The sequence below is a fragment of the Ammodytes marinus genome (genome assembly GCF_949987685.1).
Source record: "Ammodytes marinus genome assembly, chromosome: 7".
Taxonomy (NCBI): domain Eukaryota; kingdom Metazoa; phylum Chordata; class Actinopteri; order Uranoscopiformes; family Ammodytidae; genus Ammodytes; species Ammodytes marinus.
In genome coordinates, this window is record NC_137211.1 from 25,474,821 (window position 1) to 25,495,370 (window position 20,550).

General features: G+C 41.6%; 1 protein-coding gene across 3 annotated transcripts in view; it reads right to left on the minus strand.

The window, feature by feature from the left end:
* Nucleotides 1–1,036: 1,036 nt before the first annotated feature.
* sema3h (sema domain, immunoglobulin domain (Ig), short basic domain, secreted, (semaphorin) 3H) overlaps nt 1,037–20,550 on the minus strand; it is a 56,498-nt gene continuing 36,984 nt past the window's right edge. Inside the window, exons 9-19 of one of the 3 annotated variants that reach the window (XR_013844954.1) lie at nt 13,973–14,042; nt 10,672–10,816; nt 9,991–10,080; nt 9,587–9,716; nt 9,388–9,476; nt 8,200–8,241; nt 7,490–7,644; nt 6,885–6,946; nt 6,545–6,687; nt 5,020–6,362; nt 1,037–4,385 (exon numbers count right to left, since the gene is read on the minus strand). Coding sequence is in view for 1 of the 3 variants with exons in the window: in XM_080031201.1 (XP_079887327.1) it covers nt 5,904–6,362; nt 6,545–6,687; nt 6,885–6,946; nt 7,490–7,647; nt 8,200–8,241; nt 9,388–9,476; nt 9,587–9,716; nt 9,991–10,080; nt 10,672–10,816; nt 13,973–14,042 (1,388 nt within the window). In the remaining 2 variants the exon portion in view is untranslated. Of the gene's footprint in view, nt 6,363–6,544; nt 6,688–6,884; nt 6,947–7,489; nt 7,648–8,199; nt 8,242–9,387; nt 9,477–9,586; nt 9,717–9,990; nt 10,081–10,671; nt 10,817–13,972; nt 14,043–20,550 lie in introns of all 3 variants that reach the window. The other 2 variants (XR_013844955.1, XM_080031201.1) reach the window with 2 other exon arrangements.

Sequence of the window (20,550 nt, forward strand, 5' to 3'; positions counted from 1 at the left end):
AGCTAAGGCTGTTGGCTGACCGGCTGGATAGGAATGTATCATCATCTAGCCATCAGATTGCTCAGCAGAACATAGCTGTTGTTAAACATTTAATGAGAGAGCAGTGTAGTGGTCTCTTTGGCAGGGATGGGCTGGTGGTTTGTTTGGTATGTTACTGCTTTTGGATTAAAGGCAGTGAAGGACAGTGTGCATGAGACATAACGTCGCTGGAATGGAATGAATCCCTGTAATATAACTATGTGCACTGATATGTGACTGAACCTGGGTGAATGTGCGTTTCTGATGTATTTAAAATACAATGTTGAAGATATAAACTGGCCTGTACTAGGAACATAATAGACTCATACAGAACAAAAAAATATAACAGGAAAATACTTTACTACGAGTTAAAGTAATGCATTCAGAATTCATAAGTGTAGTCAATTATATTGGATGATTCTGGGTTATTATTCTGGCTGAATGAATGTAGGCCTATATGTTGCATTTTACTTTTGCACCTTTTAACATTGGAACTCATTTTACCTTATTTATATAGGCTACTGTTGGGTAATTTAATCTAGGCCTACAGCAATGCATCATATTTCATGAGCTCAGAAAGTTTTAGCTTGGTGACGATGCAATTTTTCAGCTTATCCAAAGGGCGTCAAAATAGTTTCTTTGGCCTAAGAAGAGGGAGATTTTTCTCAACCCCATAATTGAACACATTATCCTTCAGTTTATCACCAACATTCAAAATCCCCACATTTGGAAATGTGTGGTTTTACACTGGTATGAGAGAACTGTAATCTGTAAGTAAAGCTGTCAGAAATGCTGTGGAGTAAGAAGTTCAATATTTGCCAATATCTGAGAAGTTATTATATTAAAGTTAAGTACGAAATGTGTACTAAATTAAGAGGAAATGTTCCCTGCACCCCTGACCATATATTTGGCTAACAATGTATTGACTAGAAAATGTTCTACATTGTATCTCTGCTGTAGGGAGTACCATATTTATTATATAGGCACGCATACACAATAAGTCACACCACAAAACGTACTCATTTGAGAGCAGACCTTTATACATATTTACAAGAAGAAAAAACAAAGTCTCCACACATTAAAAGGAGATCAGTCAATGACAGTTTCATTCCATCTGCAAAGAAGTCGTTCTGGAAAATCACATCAACTGGCGAATATTGACACTGTGATGTAAATAGGTCTACAGCCTAACAGAGTGAAACACGTGAGTGTGCTGTAAAGAACCAGGAGAAGCTACCCATCACAACTTTCAGGGAAACGCTTAATGTTTACAAAGGGTCAGCCATAGAAATGTCTCGTAGGAGTTCTGCCTCCTACTCGTGTGGTGTTTGGATCTGACACAAATACAGACACGCTCGCATACACACAATATCTGAAAGCCATACGTTTTTTTTTCTAGATTGAGTGGGGATACTTATGTGAGAGCAGAGACAAAAGAGAAACTCTTAAGACTGGCAGCGTACTCAAAGAGATATAATGTTGACATCCTTTTCAAGTAAATGGAGTTTGAGACCGAAAACAAGCATCATATTAAACTGTGTTTTACTAAGGGTGTGCATCTCTTTATACTAACAAAGTTACCACCATTTTACCTTGGGTAAAGTAACAATGTTTTTACATTGGATTACACAAATGGATAGACATTAATCTTACTATATTAACAGAAAATACCAGTATCACACGGGTTACCTTTTCAGAAAGGTCGCTGTAAAAGAAGCCAACAAGTGTTTAGATAGCTAGACTCGCTTCTTTAGACTCTTTTCTCAGCCCCAGTCATTGCTTTTATTTAGTTAGAGTTTTGTAAGGCCCAGTAGGCTCCATTTTGGGTTTGTGCACTCTTACAGTGACTCCCAGGCGTGTAAACAACATTAAACACACCTGTACTCAAACAAAGTTCACTTGTCATACTGTTTGACAGCAGCCTGAGAACACACTACATCCTGATTTCATTGGGATTATACTGCCAGCTTCCCACTCACCAGACACCCTTTCATTTTGGACTTGGCTGCACATCACACTTACAACATTCAGTAGTTACTCAGAGCTACACACACTATAAAGTCTCTTTATTCAGACACACACATTCAAAAGTAGCAAAGGGGTGGTTTGTTCCTTTCATGTGGCCAAAGCAAAGAAGCCAAGCCCATGTTCATTTTATGTGGGCACTCCCTGCTCTGGGTCATTCTGGTTTATTTTTCTTTCAGCATTAAAAGTGTCTCAGATCCATTACTGAGTGCCCCATTAGGCAGATTGACTGTCCTGGCCTCTGAACCTCCTCCCACTGATGTCACTGTCACTGTCACTGTCACACACACACACGCACACACGCATCCAGAAGTACAAAGTGATTGAGATTCTGCAGGACCCAGCATGGGATATATTAACTCTAATATAAGCGGGATTGCGTGCTCAATATGATGGTTGCTGGATGAAATTAAATGTATATATGAAAGGCTGATATTATCAGATTTAACCCTGCATGTGAATGCATGTCCTTCCAGTAAACCAAAGAAAATAAAGTTAACTTTTAATGAAATGAGTCTGTCTGTCTGGCTTACTCACGTTCCCACTCCTTTCTCTTGCATGAAAGTATTAAACGTCAGTAACATTAAATATTTTCTCAATCCCAATCTGATCTGGGCTCAGTTCTGATGTTTCCACGTTAGGTTTGTATATATTTTTCCTGGAAACGACATAAACCATCAGAGAATTTTAAATTGACTTTTGCTTACTGCTGCCTAGCGCTGAAGCTGTTTTTTTTGCCTGTGGGATGGAGCAGATTCTCACAAATATAACCATGATCACAGGCAGAACTGATCTGAATTTATACAGGTGGGAGTGGGAAGGTGCATCAACAGAAGCAGATGGTAGCAATCGGAAATTGAACGTAAAAAAAAAAGAAAAGTACCGCTCAGACTTCAATGGGTGGGCTCACAAACATACGTTACTTGCATACACAAAGACACAAAAACAGACACACGCAAGTTAATTAAGTGTCCAGTTTGTGAGACATCGTGGTCGTTGAAGAGCATTAAGTGTTTCCCCGAAAAATCCAACCTCGCGACTTCTGAAGCAAGCAGTTCCACTCCAGATTATACAAATAAATACCATGAAGAAGAAAGTTAAATAGAGGTGGAACAAGTTGTGTTGGTTAAACATTTTTAACATTAAGGACATATCACAATTTACTGCCTTGCAAAGTCACTGAAGTGGCTCCAATCCCACAGGCCGGATTCCACTTGACGCCGGTCCTTTCAGCACTTTTCTCAAGTTCCAAATCTGTATAATAAAGGCTTCTTTCTTTATTACACGTCGGGTCTGCTTCATGATTTACAGCCAGATGTCATTACCAGTAGGACCAGCAGTATTACACTCCACTTCTTTAGTTGGGCTGGAACACACTCAAAGTCACTAACGGCCCATTTTGGGATCTCGAGCCATAGGTTGAAAAACATGCGTGTCCTGTACAGAGTCTCTTGGCAGTTCAGTTCATAGTTAGGTCCTCTTTGAAGCGTGCTTTCTTGTCCATGTCATTTGAAACACAACTGAAAAGTCCATGTAAGTGCATCTTGATGCGTAAAAATACATGTTGTGTCCAATACAAACACCTCAAAACAGTTTTACTTGCAAGAAATGTGAATTTAAACACTGCCAATTAAAGTATCACTGTGTGTTTTCCAACATTGTCTGGTACTAATGTCCTTGGATGTAACCCCTGGACTCATTAAAACCATTTAAAAACACATTCTATCATGAATGTCAAGAAGACGTTTTTACTGGAAAGGCTTGATTGTGCCTCATCTAATAGCAGCTAAACAAATTGTTTCCATGAAACCTGGTAAGCAATGAAGATGGGTAGACTTATCAGCAAACTGGAGCTGATGTTACTTTTTCCTATGTAACAGCAAACCTAAGATATTTCCTTAATCTGTTCACTCTCTACTCGTATGGGACTCCTGGCAAACTAAACACAAACCAGTTCCACTGTGTCTTTACTTCGTCTCATTTTAGCATTTCTTCCAACACCTATGCTACGCTCTCTTTCGCGTGGATACAATTGGTGCCAGATACGTCAGTGAATTTGTAAAGCTCGAGGAGAAAGGAGATAATGGAAACATCTCCTGCATTGTGTGTCTGTTGCGGCTGCAGCGTTCCTGGGAAAGTAGATATGTAACCTCATCAAAGCCGTGGCCTGGCTTCTCTCTGCCTTTCATCTTTGTGGTACGATCTCACGGTCAGACCACACCTATCTAGAAGAGACCAACACATCTTTCACTGAAGGTGAACAGTTGTTAAGGACTATATAGGGAAAAGAATGCATGAAACTTATCAGCGCTATTTAGTTATTATTTAGTGCTATTCACAACCTACTAGGGGTGTGCACGTGTACACGAGTAACCGTTTAGTAAATCATAACCGTTTAGGAAAAATCAATAAACGAAAACCGTTTAAAAAAAAAATCTTCAAATTTTAAATGTTCTTTTTTTCAAAGTTTTTAAATATGTTCTGGAGACACGCATTTATTGATTTTACATCACTAATAAACTACTTGGGGAGGATAAAAGCTAGTCTGCCTAATCTGTCTGTCCCTCGGCGTGTGTGTGTGAGTGTGTGTATAATCGCAAACACACGCACACACACACGGGGAGGCACCGTTCTCGGGCTCGACTCACAGCCACGGAAGAGTGATGAAAGATAACCTAAAGATTGAAGTTACCCGGTTGACGTGAACTACGCGCGTAAGTAGCCCAAACTTTATAACACCTGTTCAACCTGCATAAACGTGGACATGTAGAAAGCGATAGGCTATATTAATCAGGAAATTAATGAAGCGCGATAATGACGGCGCACATGACAGGCGAACGCGTATGTGTGTGTGTGCGCTCGCCTACAGGACGGCGGGCGCACGAGGACAACGACGTCACGGTTAACCGTGTACACGAAAAAAATTCCGTCGTGTACGCGGTTAGACATTTTTGTAAACGTTCACACCCCTACAACCTACATTTGAAAATCATCAAGAAAGGTTTTTTTAGATAGATAGGTAGACCATCACAGAGCACATTTAAACACATGTCTATGTTTAGCTGTGGTCGTGCTGAAAACACAAACTGTTTTAAGAATAGTCTCTGATGTGTACAAAGATGCTCCGACATCTGACACTTCATTTGTCCTTGAAGCACATTATACATATTGTAAAGTTTGAAAAAAAATGCCGCTTGCCACTGCAAGTATTGTTCATTGTAATGGATTGTAATGGATTTTCAAAGCACACAAATGGAAACCAGTGTCTGCCTGGAAGGTAGGAAATCAATCTCAAAACATCTGTTCTGCTTTGGAGAATAATTGGCAGTGTATCTTTACAATGAATGGGCATAATCAAGCCGCCAGTATGGTCCTGTAAAGCAGCACTCAGCATTACTTTTGGAACAAGACTTTGTTCTTTTTTTTTCTGTAGATGCTTCAAATCCATAAGGTCCTCTCTCTCACATCTTTGTCACGACACAGAGTCAGTTAAAGTGAGGGATGTACACATGCCGTTCATCCTTCATTCAACACGCTCTGCAAACCTCTGAGGTCTAGTCTAGTCTTTAGTCAAGGTGTCACAGTCCATGCTGTCCTCCTCTTCCTGTACATACTTCAGTTGTCTGTGTAGCTTAGTTTGAAAGTTTGTTCACTATAATGAAAGGATGCCTTTTTTTTCGTTTGTAGATAAGTGCATGCGCATGTCATAGTCTCTGTACATACAGTATATGTCTGTGTCAGTGTATAAGTTAAGTGTGTGCATGTGTGTGTGTGTGTGTGTGTGTCATTGTTTAGAATTTAATATAAATGTGTGTGTGTTTTTAAGTCACTGAAATCCGGCTCCCCGGTGCGCGACACATTCAAGCGCTCCTGGGTACCCTCTGCTGCGTCTTGCTCCTGTTCTTCCTCCCCGCAGCTCTTCCTCCCCCTCCCCCTCCTCCTCTTCCTCCCTCATGCCTGTGCCTCTGACCCTTTTCTTTCTCCTTATTGGCTACCGCTCTGATGTCACCATGGCGCCGGTTGTTGCGCGGCGGCCGGTATCCTAGCGCCTGGCAGTGCTGACCCAGGTTCCCCGGGTGAATGAGGGCCATGACGTCATCGTACCAGGGCTGTGTTCCCGCGCTCTGATAGGCCGAGCCGGACCAGGAAGCCAGCACGCGATTGGCCGAGGGGCTCCAGACGGTGAGGCGCACGGTGACGGCGGTCCAGTGGTAGCCGTGCTCCTCGGCCTGGCAGTGGTAGACGCCGCCGTGGGAGAGCTCGGCCTGACGAATCAGGACGCCCCGCTCGATCACCACCAGCTGCTCACCTGTTACCACCTGCACAGACAGAGAGAAGCCAATGTTTAGTACTTGTGTGGGTGATACAATTGTGATGCCGTGCTTGAAGATGGTACTTTGCATGATTAGCTGTTGCTGTATTCATAAAAAGGGGGAGCTGCTTGCATCCTTTATACGAGCTGAAGGATGCTATTTGAAAGGTATTGGGATGCTGTGTGTACCTGGTTTAGTTCAGGACTGTTCTCTCCGGCCTGCTTGTACCAGGTGACCGCAGCGTGTCTGGATCGGGGCAGACATTCCAGGTAGGTGCTGTTTCCCTCTGCGACCATCATCACCCTCTGCTCCGCCTCCACCTGCAGCCCGGCTGAACGACATCCAGGAACAAGATGTGAAAGGTCAGAGGGGGTTTCTTTTTCCTATCAATCAGAGTTCCTTCACATTTTCCATTTTCAAAAATGACCATACTTTTCCAGGATTCTCAGCCAATGTTCAGATGGAATGAGATAGAGAAGAACCAACACTTACATTTATATAATCATAAACAATGAATTAGCCCCTCACCTCCTTGTCTGACACACTGAGTTAGCGGATCCTCTTCCTCCCCCAAGTGACGAGCATTCCTCCTGTACAGACAAACACATGTTTAATGACAGTAAACAAAGAATTACAGCCTGCTAATTTGCTCAAGAGGCTGCCCATCAAACCCTGTAATTTGGAGGTGTGTTACGCAAGTGAGAATAACAACATAGAATTTTCCTGAAGGTGGCGCTAGACTTAACGCCAGAGGACATAAGTAGAAACAGGGATAATCGCAAAATGGCATTTTAAATTGTTGTATTTTGTGTGTGTTGATGTTTCGGCTGACGGTGGCATTAAGGAAAGGTCAGGGCGTCACCAAACACATTATAAAGTACATTCCATTGAAACACCTCCATTTGTCAAGCTTTATAATGGAGCAAAGTGTTAGTCAAGTGGAAAAAAATGCTTTAGCATGTAAACACAAAGATCAAATGTAATTTGAGACATATTTCAAACTTTCATGAAACGGGTTTCAAATCTGATTGGGAAAGATTGATTCCATGTGTCTGTATTGGAACATGTAAGGGATATCCAGCATTATCAGAGGACTGTTGTCTGGGTATACAGTTGTAATTTGACGTCTTTACCTGCGCACGGTGGGCATGAAGGGGCTGCAGGCGTGTCCGTCCCAGGTGCAGTATGGGTCTCTGGCCAGGCAGCACTCGGCACAGGCCTGGCCGTACAGCTCACACTGGTACAGGGCCAGCTGGGCCACACCCTCCCTGGAGCCCACAAACAACCACTGCTACAGGACAAGGAAAGAGGAGGGGAATACATGAGGGGGAGGCAAGAGAGAGACAGGGCATTCAGTTTGCTCCTGCGAAACAATCGACAGCTAAGGCAGATCAGTCTTCACTCTCTGAGTCATGCAGCAAACTCACACTATAACAATGCCAGTGTGTGTCTGTGTGTGTGTGAGAGAGTGGGACATGGCGATGCTTGCTTTTTAAAATAATGATTTGTGTGTCTTGTTGTGTGAACAAGCTTTCGATTTTTCTTTTCATGAAACACAGATTTAATAATGCAAAGTGTATTTTTGTGTGTGTGTGTGTGTGTGTGTGTGTGTGTGTGTGTGTGTGTGCGCGTGTGTGTGTGTGTGTGTCATCTTTTCATTATTGCTCTGAGGTAGGGTAACCATAGCAACTGGTGAAGAAGCTGTCCTTGGAGATGCTAGGTGGAGAGATGATTGAATAGTGTGATGTTGTGAGTGTGGTGTGGAGCCTGCATGTGTGTGTTTGTAGAGGAGCTTGGAAGTTAGGGAAGTAGAAAGTTTATTTCTCTCTCTCTTATTGGTTACCTTTTTCTTTGAGAGCGTCATGGCTGTGACTGGTGACTTGTGCTGTGAGGAAGAGAGAAAAAGACAACTGAGAAACATACAGAGTAGCACTGATTCAGACAAACGGTGGATGGATAGATAGATAGATAGATAGATAGATAGATAGATAGATAGATAGATAGATAGATAGATAGATAGATAGATAGATAGATAGATAGATAGATAGATAGATAGATAGATAGATAGATAGATAGATAGATAGATAGATAGATAGATAGATAGATAGATAGATAGATAGATAGATAGATAGATAGATAGATAGATAGATAGATAGATAGATAAAATACTTTACAATAGAGAGCAGAAAAAACTAACTTTTGGTCTGACCATTTTCCAAGCAAAAATATCTCAACCACATCAGAGTGAACGCGGACTTTTTCTTGCATATTCATTTTGAGCCTTGAGTTGAATAAATATTGTGCTGAACTCTGAGCATTGTGAACTGTGGTTGTCTAACATGATAACTATGTGCAGCTGTGGGACTTTGTGCTCAATGCCTTTAAAGTACATCAATGGGCTTTGGATAAAAGCTTTCACTACATTTAATGTGTAATGGTATACAGGGCAGAGGCATATATGTGTTGGTTCGTAGCTGGAAAAATATAACGTACATTTGGAGATGCTGGATTACACCGTTTTATCTGTGCATTTAATGGAGAATACTAGTGTGTTTGCCTGTCGTATCTCGTTAAACACAACTATCATGCATGCTTTACATCATCGCTGACTCTAATGCCAGAGATGCATCATGTAGTTCTTCAGATAGTTTAAGCCATTAGTTTCCATTAATTTCCATATTATATGAACAATAGGCTGTCCATTAACATTTTCTATGATAATTCATCATAATAAATATCAGGTTTTCATACATTTTTGTCAAATGGTTAATGCAATCTTTAGGACAGAATGATTTGAAGACTTGGTCCTGTATTGACTCTAACCACAATGAAATGGAAGGACACTAATGGCTGCATGAAAGGCAGGAAAAATACTTTTAAAAATGTAAACCAAACAATTTGAATTGCATTAAGATTAGCTGTAATGTAAAGTAACACAGTGCCCAAGTTTATAATAAATGGGCTGACATATGCAGTAGATCCCTGGTATTGAGATGACATTATGGTTCTGGACACACAAAGTTATCTGTACCTGAAAGACCTGCAGCTGCTCCAGAGTGACCTCCTGACCCTCACCATGTTCTCTGGGCAGGTGGATGGCCTTCAGCACCAGGCCTGAGTCTGCAGGGGAAAAAATGATAAAGCCTTTTATTGTGGGAAAAAAAACGCCAAGTACACAATCCCTCACCTTCAAAAACGTAGAGAAAAGTTCCATTGTGCACAGAACCTACCCGTGCCGATGAACAGGACGTCGTAGGTGCCGTCTATAGCCTCCACTCTGTCAACCAGCAGTTTGCTGAACTTGTAGTGAACACCCACTCTGACCAGGAGGGGGCGCTCTCCCAGTGGCAGCACATTCTCCTAGAACAGCATGAGAGTTTATTATCAAAAAATTGCAATACATTGCACTGGTTTACTTTATTGAGTGTGTGTTAAATCATGCTGTTAGTCACTGATATACAGTGTTGGACTGGTCTCCCTTTGGTGCGGACTTTCGGCTAATTTAATTCGTAGCACTCACTTAAGAATTAGGACCAAAAATAGAAAGAAAGTATGCCTGACCCCACTGTAAAATATGCTACAGTCTAATTAAATTATATTGATGCAATTTAATAAAGTGAAATATCTGCTGAACCTGCAGCAGCGGGTGGGTCCGGCTGAAGAAGATGACGTCGTCGGGGTATTCTCTGGTCGAGCTGTAACTTCCATATGTCGTGCTGGGACACTGGAATAGAGAGGAAAAGAAGAGACATTGGAAATTATTCATTTAATACTTGTGTTACTTTTCACCCTCATAATAATGGTATAATAAATAAGATGCCGGTGGAGTCAGTTATTCTGGAGAATGGTTGTCAAAATCACTTTCTATATTAAATCAGTGAATACACACAGTTGTTAATACAAAGCGTAGGATCTGTAAATGAGAATGTTGCTAGCTACAGTGGGCCCTTTTGTTTACATGCCATTTGTTTACGTATCAGTTTACAGAGTCTAGGCTGTGTATTAACACCAGATTTATTTTTCAGCGCACACACAGTATGGACAGGTAGCTGATCGGGAGGAGATGTTTACCAATTTTGACAAAAAGGGATTTAGTCAACAAGCGTTCTCCAGAATCACTGATCCCCACCTTTACCTGTCTATCGTACCAACATTTGATTGTAGCTATCAATGTACAAGTTTAACTTGTATGCATCTTTTGTTTAAGGGGGGTGTGTAGCTAGATACAAACAGTCACCTCACTAATAGTCTGTGAAAGTGATTACTCATTTAAAGATAAAAAACAACAGTTGTCTGAAGGAGAGTAATAACTTACAGTCCCTGGCCGGGGGTATGGCACCTTGCCGGTAAACTCTGCCCACTTATACTGAGGTCCTTCCTTATGCAGGAAGTTTCCCTTGAAAGCCCGAACCACATCTTCCATTCGGTAAACGCACACTGCCGAACCATTCAGGATATCACTGAGGACAAGAAGATAGAAAGAAGGAGAAGCGTCATTCCTCACCGTCACGCTCATTCCCGTGGCATGGCGTGAATAAACACATGAGCTTAGCATGTCTTTGATGCTCTCACTTGATGAGTAGGTCTTTCAGAAGTGAGGTTAATAGAAAAAGTGATTACTGATTGTATGTGACTTAATGTGGCCTTGAACTCATCAATTCACTGAACATGTTCCAACCCAAAGTCCAATTTTGGATGAATCAGTCCCCACCACAACACATCCCATCCATCGCAGATGAGATCATCATTAAGATTGTGGCTAAGTGTATCTGGGTTTACGGACTGCAGTTGAGTTTGGTGGGCAGAGCTGCCAGAGATAGAACAAATAGAAAGGCTGTGTTCTGATGTATCATGGTGGTCTCTTTCAGCTCCCACATACATGACTATGTTCAGTCTAAATTCGATTTAGAGGGAAGCTCTTTTTTAGCCTTAACAGAGAGGTCACCAGTTACAGAGATCAGAACTTATGGTCCTTAAAGCTCCTGCTAATTGGCTATCTTCGTCGTCTTTATGTACGTAAAGTGAATTAACACAGGAGACCCACATGTCATTTTCAGTAACATAGTAGTATACGGTATAGAAATGTACATGCAAACAAGGTAGCAGTACCCCTTGGATTAATCTGGAAAATAAATCAGAAAATAACGCAACACTGCAGCGCAACCCTCCATAGTCTAATCAGTTACATTTAAATTCCACACATTTTGTTATTATAAGACCAGTGTAATTGTTATGTCTGAGATTGTAAAGGTACAGAGTGTAGAAATGATTGGCATTTTTCAGAACAGACTTGGTAGAAATGGAATATAATATTCCTAGTATGTTTTAATAAGTCCATAATTGCTGGAAAAAAAAGTATTTGTATAACCTTAGAATTATATATTAATAGGAACTTGGTGCGCCGCCATGCTTTTGGAAGGCAAAGAAGAAGTACTATAGAATAAATAACTAAATACATCTTCTCCTCATCGCTTGATATTGTGGTATGACTTGAGGCAGTGTTGGATGATGCCATTTTTAGTAACTAGCTTCTTGTCCTTGCCATTGTGGCTTTAATAAATTCTCTAAAAGGAAGGGAGCGTTGCAATCTTGAATATCACCACTAGATGCTGCTTAATAGTCTGACTAAAACACCTTTAAGATTAAATGCCCAAACAAATAAATAAGAAAAGGTGAGTTTTAAAATGAACTCAACCATCAAATGATTAATGCCTTCTCATCCATAGCAGCAATGTGCAAAAGATAAAACTGTCTCTAGATACAGTATATTGCATGTGATTTATATGGGCCATTAAAGGAAGACATAGGACAGATCCAAAACCAACGCACTTGATTTCAGCACAGGGACAAAAACCTCTGTGTGCAATCATGAGTGAACCAGAGAGAGAGAGAGAGAGAAGTTTCCATTCAGATGGAAAGACTTTAGTGCACTCTGCAGCTCTGTGGTTGAGAGGGACCCCACCCTGGGTGATGCCTTGGATTTCCATCCGTTCCCTGCTGAGATTCCAGACACTTTTCCAAAAGCCAGAAACAGACTACTCCCTGCTCCGCCATGCCAAATGTTGTCATACTCCTGCTGCTGCTACTGTAGAGCTCTGGCGTCTGACTTCTCCTTTAGAACATGTGGTGCCATCAGTGCCATTGGAGGAAATGAGAAACTGCAGACTTTCTTTTAAAGTTGGTTGCCCACTGGCTCATTTGCTCAAGCTTTCTTCACTCTTTTTTCCTCCATTTGTTTTAGCCTGTATATATTTTCTTCTGAACTATATTAATATCTCAAGCCTTTTTTTCCAACCATCTGTCAGTCTTTAAATGGCTGTCTTCTATGGTGCTAAAGTTTTATGTGCGTCTTTGCACTTTCCCAGTGGGAGCGGATTTTTTTTCTCCTCATCCTCTTTGTTACGACTGACTCTTACCAACATGCTAACGTCTACCATTTTACTAAGAGAAAACATATTGTCTGGTGATTCTAATCAAATCCATTGCGGCGCTGCATCATCTTTTCCATTTTTAATCTTGTCTTTTAATTAAGTTTGGGAGTTGCACAGCATGTTGTTCTATTCTTTCTTTTAGTATATTGTATTTTGAAATGTGTCCTAAGCTTTCTCTCTTCCTTTTTTATAACATCTCCAAGTTGCGTTTGCTATCACCTTAAAAGGCAATCTCAACGAGACACTAAAAGATGCTTGAATTCCATCTAGGAGTCAATGACGTGTTGTGCTTATAAATGAGAGATTTTGAGTAAAGAATAAGTCAAGTAATTGTGTTATTTATTCGACACACATACACACACACAAGTGGCTTCAGAAACTGGTATGATTGTTGCTATATTTCCATAAATCATCATACTGGGAGAAGTGTTGTTCTTTGAGTTGCAGGAACATATAGTACGATGCGCACACACACACACACACACACACACACACACACACACACACACACACACACACACACACACACACACACACACACACACACACACACACACACACACACACACACACACACACACACACACACACACACACACACACACACACACACACACACACACACACACACACACACACACACACACACACACTACGATGATAAAGGCTCACAGGAATGAATGCGAGTTCATCGGCCACATAACAGCCTGACAAAGAGAATTTGCATCATGACAAAGATTCTCTCTGCTATGGATGTTTGGACAGGTATGTGTCCAGTTGTGGAAACTGCATGAATACTCACCAAATAAAACCTAATAGACACCACCACTATTGTCTGCACTGTAATTTAGATACATTTTCTGAACTCTACAACTCGTTCTTTCAGGTAACATTCAAATGGGAAGAAGGTTTTTGCAGTCTGTTAATGTATTGAAGAACAAAACAGCTGAGCCTAAATATATCTGCATTGGTTGCAAATCGATACTAGTGTGTCAATGCATTTTCACTGTGAGACATCTATGTGACACAAAGACTTTCCACCCAGTGAGAATCCAAAACACTCCCAGTGCTTTCACCCATCATACTGGCGTTCTCAACACTCGAACAAGCAGGAAAATATTAAAAAATACCAATTAAAGTGACTACAGTATATTCCAATGTTTTATGCTTCACAGAGGCACATACCTTGAAGTAGTGAACAGGCCGTAGATGAGAGGGTTCTTCTTGTCTTTCCCGTGGAGGATAAAGATGTCCTCTGGAACGAGAAGACAAAGATAGACAGATCAGGAAAAGAAGGGGGGATAGACAATGAGGTTACATATTAGCTAAAACAGGGTCAAAATCACAACTGAGCTACTGGAGAAGTGTGTATTAGTGTTTGACAGGCGTTAACTTCGTGTGTGATTGTGTGTGTGTGTGTGTGTGTGTGTGTGTGTGTGTGTGTGTGTGTGTGTGTGCAGCGCATCAATCAGTCTGACTATGTGACTAATAGTGTTGGGCGTGCAGGCAGCATGGCGGCCTGTAATGAATCTGTGGCCATTAATAACCAGCCACAGTGGGAGAGCAGAGCGCAGAGTCCGCCACAGGAGAACAACACCTGCTGTCACACACACACACACACACACACACACACACACACACACACACACACACACACACACACACACACACACACACACACACACACACACACACACACACACACACACACACACACACACACACACACACACACACACACACACACACACACACACACACACACCTCAGTCTTCACTCCTCATTTCAAACACAGCGGATCACAACATTTGATATGTTTTTCTCACTCTGATGTTTCACCGACACGCAGCGCAATCAGGTGGAGTGTGGATTTTCACTCTGTCCGTCTGTCTGTCTAAAACCTGATAGCTCAGACACCACTGGGCGGAAATTATGATTTTTATCTGGTGATAAATCACACTGATTGGCTCAATGGGGATGCTTGCATTTTTGAATTTTGAACAGCAACAGTTGCATTTTCTATAAAAAAAAATACATCACACAAAGGTTTAATTAAAAGTATCCTGCAGAGTCTTTTACCGCTAGAGTTACAATGGCTATGGTTAGCATGTTCCTGTTTTGGTTTGTATCCTGCGAATTATCAGCTTCAATCCATCAAAATGTAACAGGTTATTATTATTATGGGTAACAAATAAAGCAAACTGCTGTTGCAGATCATTCACATATTGCACTATCTCCATTGACTGAGCACCTGTCACTTTCAAATGACAATAGAAAAAAGCACGTCACAAACAGACAAACATATTAAATGAACAGATTGACAAGTAAACAAACAAACAAACAGATGACAGGACTCAGAAGACCAAAAACGTCTGAAAGTCTGTCATTTACATACAGCTCACTAACAGACTAATGTTATTCATATTTTACCATAAGTAAACTCCATAGGGTGCGGTGCATTATTCCTGACTCATTTCCTTATAGACGCAGTCATCTGTTCATCCTCACACAACTCATTGATTCGTCAAAGGGAGGCCATATGAAACAACATATTATACTCAGTGACACCACTGCTCCCACTTTGACAAATTGTGATGAATTCTAGCTTGAGTTCTTGTGTTTGAAACCATTGCAATGATGCACTTTGTTGGAATGTTTGAAGTCTGGCTCGTCACAGTTAATCACATTTTCATTTTTGTCCGCATGTTTTTCTAGCTCTGCTCATTATTGAATAATTCAACTGCTGCTGGTGGTGTCACCGCACAGACGAGGCCTTGATTTTCAATGTTTATTTAAATCACAATCAATCAAAAGTTTTCTGTTTTGCACTCAGATAAGAGTTGGGAATGGGTTTTTTTTCTATCATCATATCACACCGGTAGAGAACAGAGCCCTATGTCTTCTGTGTTGCATGCTTTGAAAACCTATAAATACATTATCTGACTCGGCTCCTTGGGTACAATGGGACAAATAACTTTTCAAAGTCTTAGAAACTCTATGAAAGACTTTCACTCAAAAAGTGCTGAGGTTGATGTTGAATTGCAAAAAGGGTTTGGAAACATTTGCAGTCATACGGGTTGGAATAGGATGTTCAAAGGGAGTTGGGTGTGCTCTATGTGTCTCTTTTAATGTCCTCCCCTCCCCTCCTTTCTTCTCCTCTCCCACCAAGAGGCAGACATGTTGTTGTGCTGAGGAGGACAGCCAAGCGTATCAATGTTCCCACATTCCCATCGTTCCTGCTGCTTCAGGTGGCCTCCGTGGAACTACAGCCCTGCAGGATGTCTAATCTCATCTCATCACACACACGCACGCAGACACACACACAGACGCTCACACAGGCTCACAGACACACACACACACACACACACAGTGGCGGAATCTGGAGCACATACACAAAGAGAAATACATGCAAATATGGCCACATGCACACACACACACACGCAAGCAGACACACCGAAATGTAAAACCGTCGTAACCAACGTAAAGAGTTATACACGCACGCACACACACACAATCAGTGGGCCCCTCGGGGAAGAGCAGAGAGGACTATGGGTAGTCGTTTAGCCTGCGGCATGCGCATTGCTCAGTCCCTCCATCCCTTATTTAATATATCACTCCTTCATTATTAAGTTTAGTGCTAAGTTTCTTTTCCTGCTTTTTAATTATAAACACAGAAGTCTCATTTGGGCAGTTATCTCTCTCTCTCTCTTTACTTCTGTTCCTTTCCTCTATCCCTCCTGACCATGTATTACTCATGCTGTATATCATTCCTCCATCTTTTTTTCACCTCCTCCCATACTTTTCTTATCTTTTCTTGGTTTCCTTCCTGCTTACATCTTCCAAAGAATGCCCCACACCCCTTTACTACTACTTTCGCTTTACTACTCTGGATAATGTATATGCCGTTTGGTGAACGCTTTCATCCTAGGAAGAGATGGGAGTCAAAAGAAGGGCATGGGGAGATTTACATGTGAACCTACAAAACTGAGTTTTATAGGCACGCGGCCAGCCTGGTGGAAGCCATTTCAGTACAGATGAAAGACGGACTCCCTTTAAACCTGACGGGAACATGTTTAATGTGATTGGATTGCGCGATCAGATAAAATTAAGTGCACTCAAATATGCACTCCATGGCTAGTCATCGAAGTCACGTCTACACAGGTGGTCAGAGGCGTATTTGGCCGCGTTAACGACAAAAGTGTTGATGCAGTTTGTCAGTGTTTGAGCTGTGGAATGGTAAATACACCTTTATGTGCAGATGTGAAGAACACTAAACAAGAAAAAACAAATAGCAGCCACTTTCAATGGATTCTTGTTAAAGTAAACTGGGACCTAAGCCCCAATAAGGATACCAGCTAGAGATGTTTTACTTTTAAACTAAAATCATGCAAATTCCCCCAGAAGTGCATCACAGCCTCATAAGCCTTGATTTGGTGATTTGTAGGTCAAAACACGTTGAGACACATCGGTTTACATCGAAAGGTTAAGCAAGTTCAAATTAACCTAACAGACCGATCAACAGACTGACAATGACATCCACAGAGCCATGTGTCCAAGTAAAAACCTGTACAACACGTACTGACAAGGAACAGAGGAATGTAAAAGGAAATCATATTCAATTCTATATTCTTTAAAAGTACTACATTAAATTAATAGAAACTTTGATAAACCTTGTGGGGAAAAAGTTTTGAATCACCGCCTTCTGCTTGACTGTTAGTCAACCTCTCAGTCCTCTGTGCACCTCACCGTGCGCTCAGCTTCACATGAAAACAGTTCAACTTTGGAAGGCGCAGCCAAAACAACATTTCTCTCTTTCTGACTTTGAAGAAGACGTCTCAGTTATTTACAGGCGCAGCTTTGGCAGAAATTCATTCATATCGCTCCTTGACGACTTTAAATCACCACTGATTTAGTGCCTTTCCAGCTCTACATTTCTAGACTCTTTGATTTATATAAATGTAGTGACTTTGATGTCGTTAATCTTTAACAGGGGAGGAAAGGCAAAACACAGCGCAGAAATAATGAGGTAAATCTACTTCTGTGTGCTAAAGGATCCCACCAGGTGAGCCGATGTGAACTTTTCATCATATTTCAAGTGGAAGCAGAAAGGAGGGCAGATTTAAAGCGGTAAAATATATAAACATATAGCATTTTAATCATGTTAGAGTTACAGGAAACATATTTATGTCTTCTTTTCTTTTCTTTTCTCCCTTCTTTATCTTTTAAACCACATCTCCTTTCTCTTTTGCCGTCAGACAGCTGGCCACCATCTTCTACTAACAGTAATCGCTTACTCTGAGCTGCTTTCCTTTGTCTCCCTCTGAATCTCCTTGAGTTGTGTCTCTTTATCCGTTCATCAGGTGCTTATCCCCCCCCCTCCCCTGCTGCTCAAATCCACCTGGATGTCCCACAATCCCTCTGGAAGTATCCTGTTCCCTTTGTTCCTCACTTTCACCGTCTATCTGCTATCTCTCCATCCCCTGCATGGCCCTGTCCATCTGTCTGTCTGTCCATCTGTCTGTCTGTCTGGCCTATTTTCTCCAGAGGATTGTTCTTGTGTCTTCTTCTCTAAAACAAAACCAGGCCGTGCTCCCTGAGGCAAGATAGTTTTGTCTAGCCCGCAGACCTGCAGCCTCAGCCCCTATCTCTCTCCCTCCTCCTTCTCCTCCTCCCCCTAATTGTCTGGCCATATCCCCCCCAGGCCAAGCACACCCCTATCCTCCTCCTTTCTCTGTTCTTCCATGCTGACAACCACCACCTCCTCCTCCCTCCTCCATGTCATCTTTCTGACCACACTCCCTGTCTTTATTTCCCCCTCGCCATCTCACAGTAATTTGTCAATAATAGAACCTGCCTCCATCTTGTCAGCTACTTTAACCCCTTCAGCTATTGGCCCTGGCTCGTCCATCTTTCTTCTACGATACATATTTTTTCCTCCAGCGGCCACAGCTGTTATCCCTCTCTAGATGAAGCTCTCAATTGTAACATATAAGTCCACACTGAGATATCCATCTGGAAGTACCTTTCAAGGTGGAGATCAAGGACATTTTTAATTGGTGGTGAACTTCCATTGCCCCGACACCTTTATGTCTCATAAATGTTTCTGTTTTTTTCCGGGATGAAATTCCTTGTGTTCTTCAGATGTATGCCTCGTTTCCACTGAGCAGCACAGTTCGGTATGGCAGGGCACAGTTTGGCAGGGCATGGTTACCCTAGATCTGACTTGCATTTACATTGCCGACAGTGCCGCTGTCAGTGTAAATATATTCTATGGGTCAGAGCCGTTAAACTGCGCTGGCCGTGGCAGCTACGTAACTATCGTGACATCATAGCAGCGGCACATAGTGTAGCCCACTGATTACAATAAACCAACAATAAAGGGCTGCACACAGACATTTTTCTATCAACAACAAGAATCTTCCCTCTTGCCGAGTGGAGCTTGGAACAGCTTGGAACAGCTTGTACCCAAATGAAAAAGTGACAGAAATAGGTGCAGCACGGTTCACTTATTTTGGGACCCAACTTTTGACAGTGGAAATGAAATAAATTATTGCCGAGCAGCACCGAACTGACCTTTCAGTGGAAACGAGGCTCTATTGACCATTGAATCTAAATGAGTGATGCAGTTTATATATAAATGATATGTAAATCAACTAAATTCCTCATCCATATAGACCAAACATCTTTCTTTATACATTTAACATATATTAAATCTCGAACTTCCCCCTTTCCTTATGCAACGTTGCTTTTCCTCAACATCACTTCCCTTTTGTTTTCTCCTCCCTCCCCTCACTATCTTCTCCATCCCTTCTCTATTAACCCCATTCCCTCCGTCTCCCTCCCACCAGTCCTCACACCTATTTAGCTTCACTTCCCCTCCCTCATCCGTTTCTTGTCCTTTGAGGAAACATGCCTTATGTCTGGAATATAACATTCCCTGGTACATAAATATCACCTTCCCTTCTTTCTAATCCAGCTCCTCCTCTTGTCCTCCGTTTCTCCTTCTGTCCTTCCATTGCATCATTTGGATTATTTCAAACTACTTGGTAACATAAGCACTTAAACTATTTTTAAATACTATAGATAGATCCAATAAAAGAAGTACTGACAATAACCCGTGAGGACCTTTCCCCTTTCAGTGAAATCCTTTCTTCCTGTCTTGACTTCCGGATGTTTGCACTAATTAGCCATCTTGTTCCTAGTAATATAGTGAAAATGCCACTTCCCTTGTGTCACTTTTAGGCCAACATAGCCTAAGGGGAATAGGAAACGGTTGGCAAAGCAGAGGCTGTACCAGAAACTTCCATAAATGGAGGCAACTTTGGACCTTTCTACTGCGATTTCAAGTCTTTATAAACCAGCCAGCTCCTCTCCCACATCCTTCTTCATCATCTTCTTCCTCCCTCTGTTTCTCTCTATACTTTCACTATCCTGAAGCCACATTTATTTACAAGGCTCTTCTTTATCAGCTCTTCCCCCTTTCAGCCTCCCTCTCCTCCTCCACCTTGTCTTTAACAGGGTTAGAGCAATAACACTTTGTTAACAGTGTCTACTCATCCTCTTTCCTTGTCTGGTCAACACCTCACCCTATAACCTTTAACCATTTCCTACTGGTGCTATTTAATATTATCTCTCTCACCCTCTTGCTAAGCCCTTCTCCCTACCGGCTCCTTGTCCACCTCTATATCTTTCTCCTCTGTTTCTCCTTTTAATAAACTTGGCTTCTATTCAAGTTTTTTCACACCAACTATGATGGATAAGAA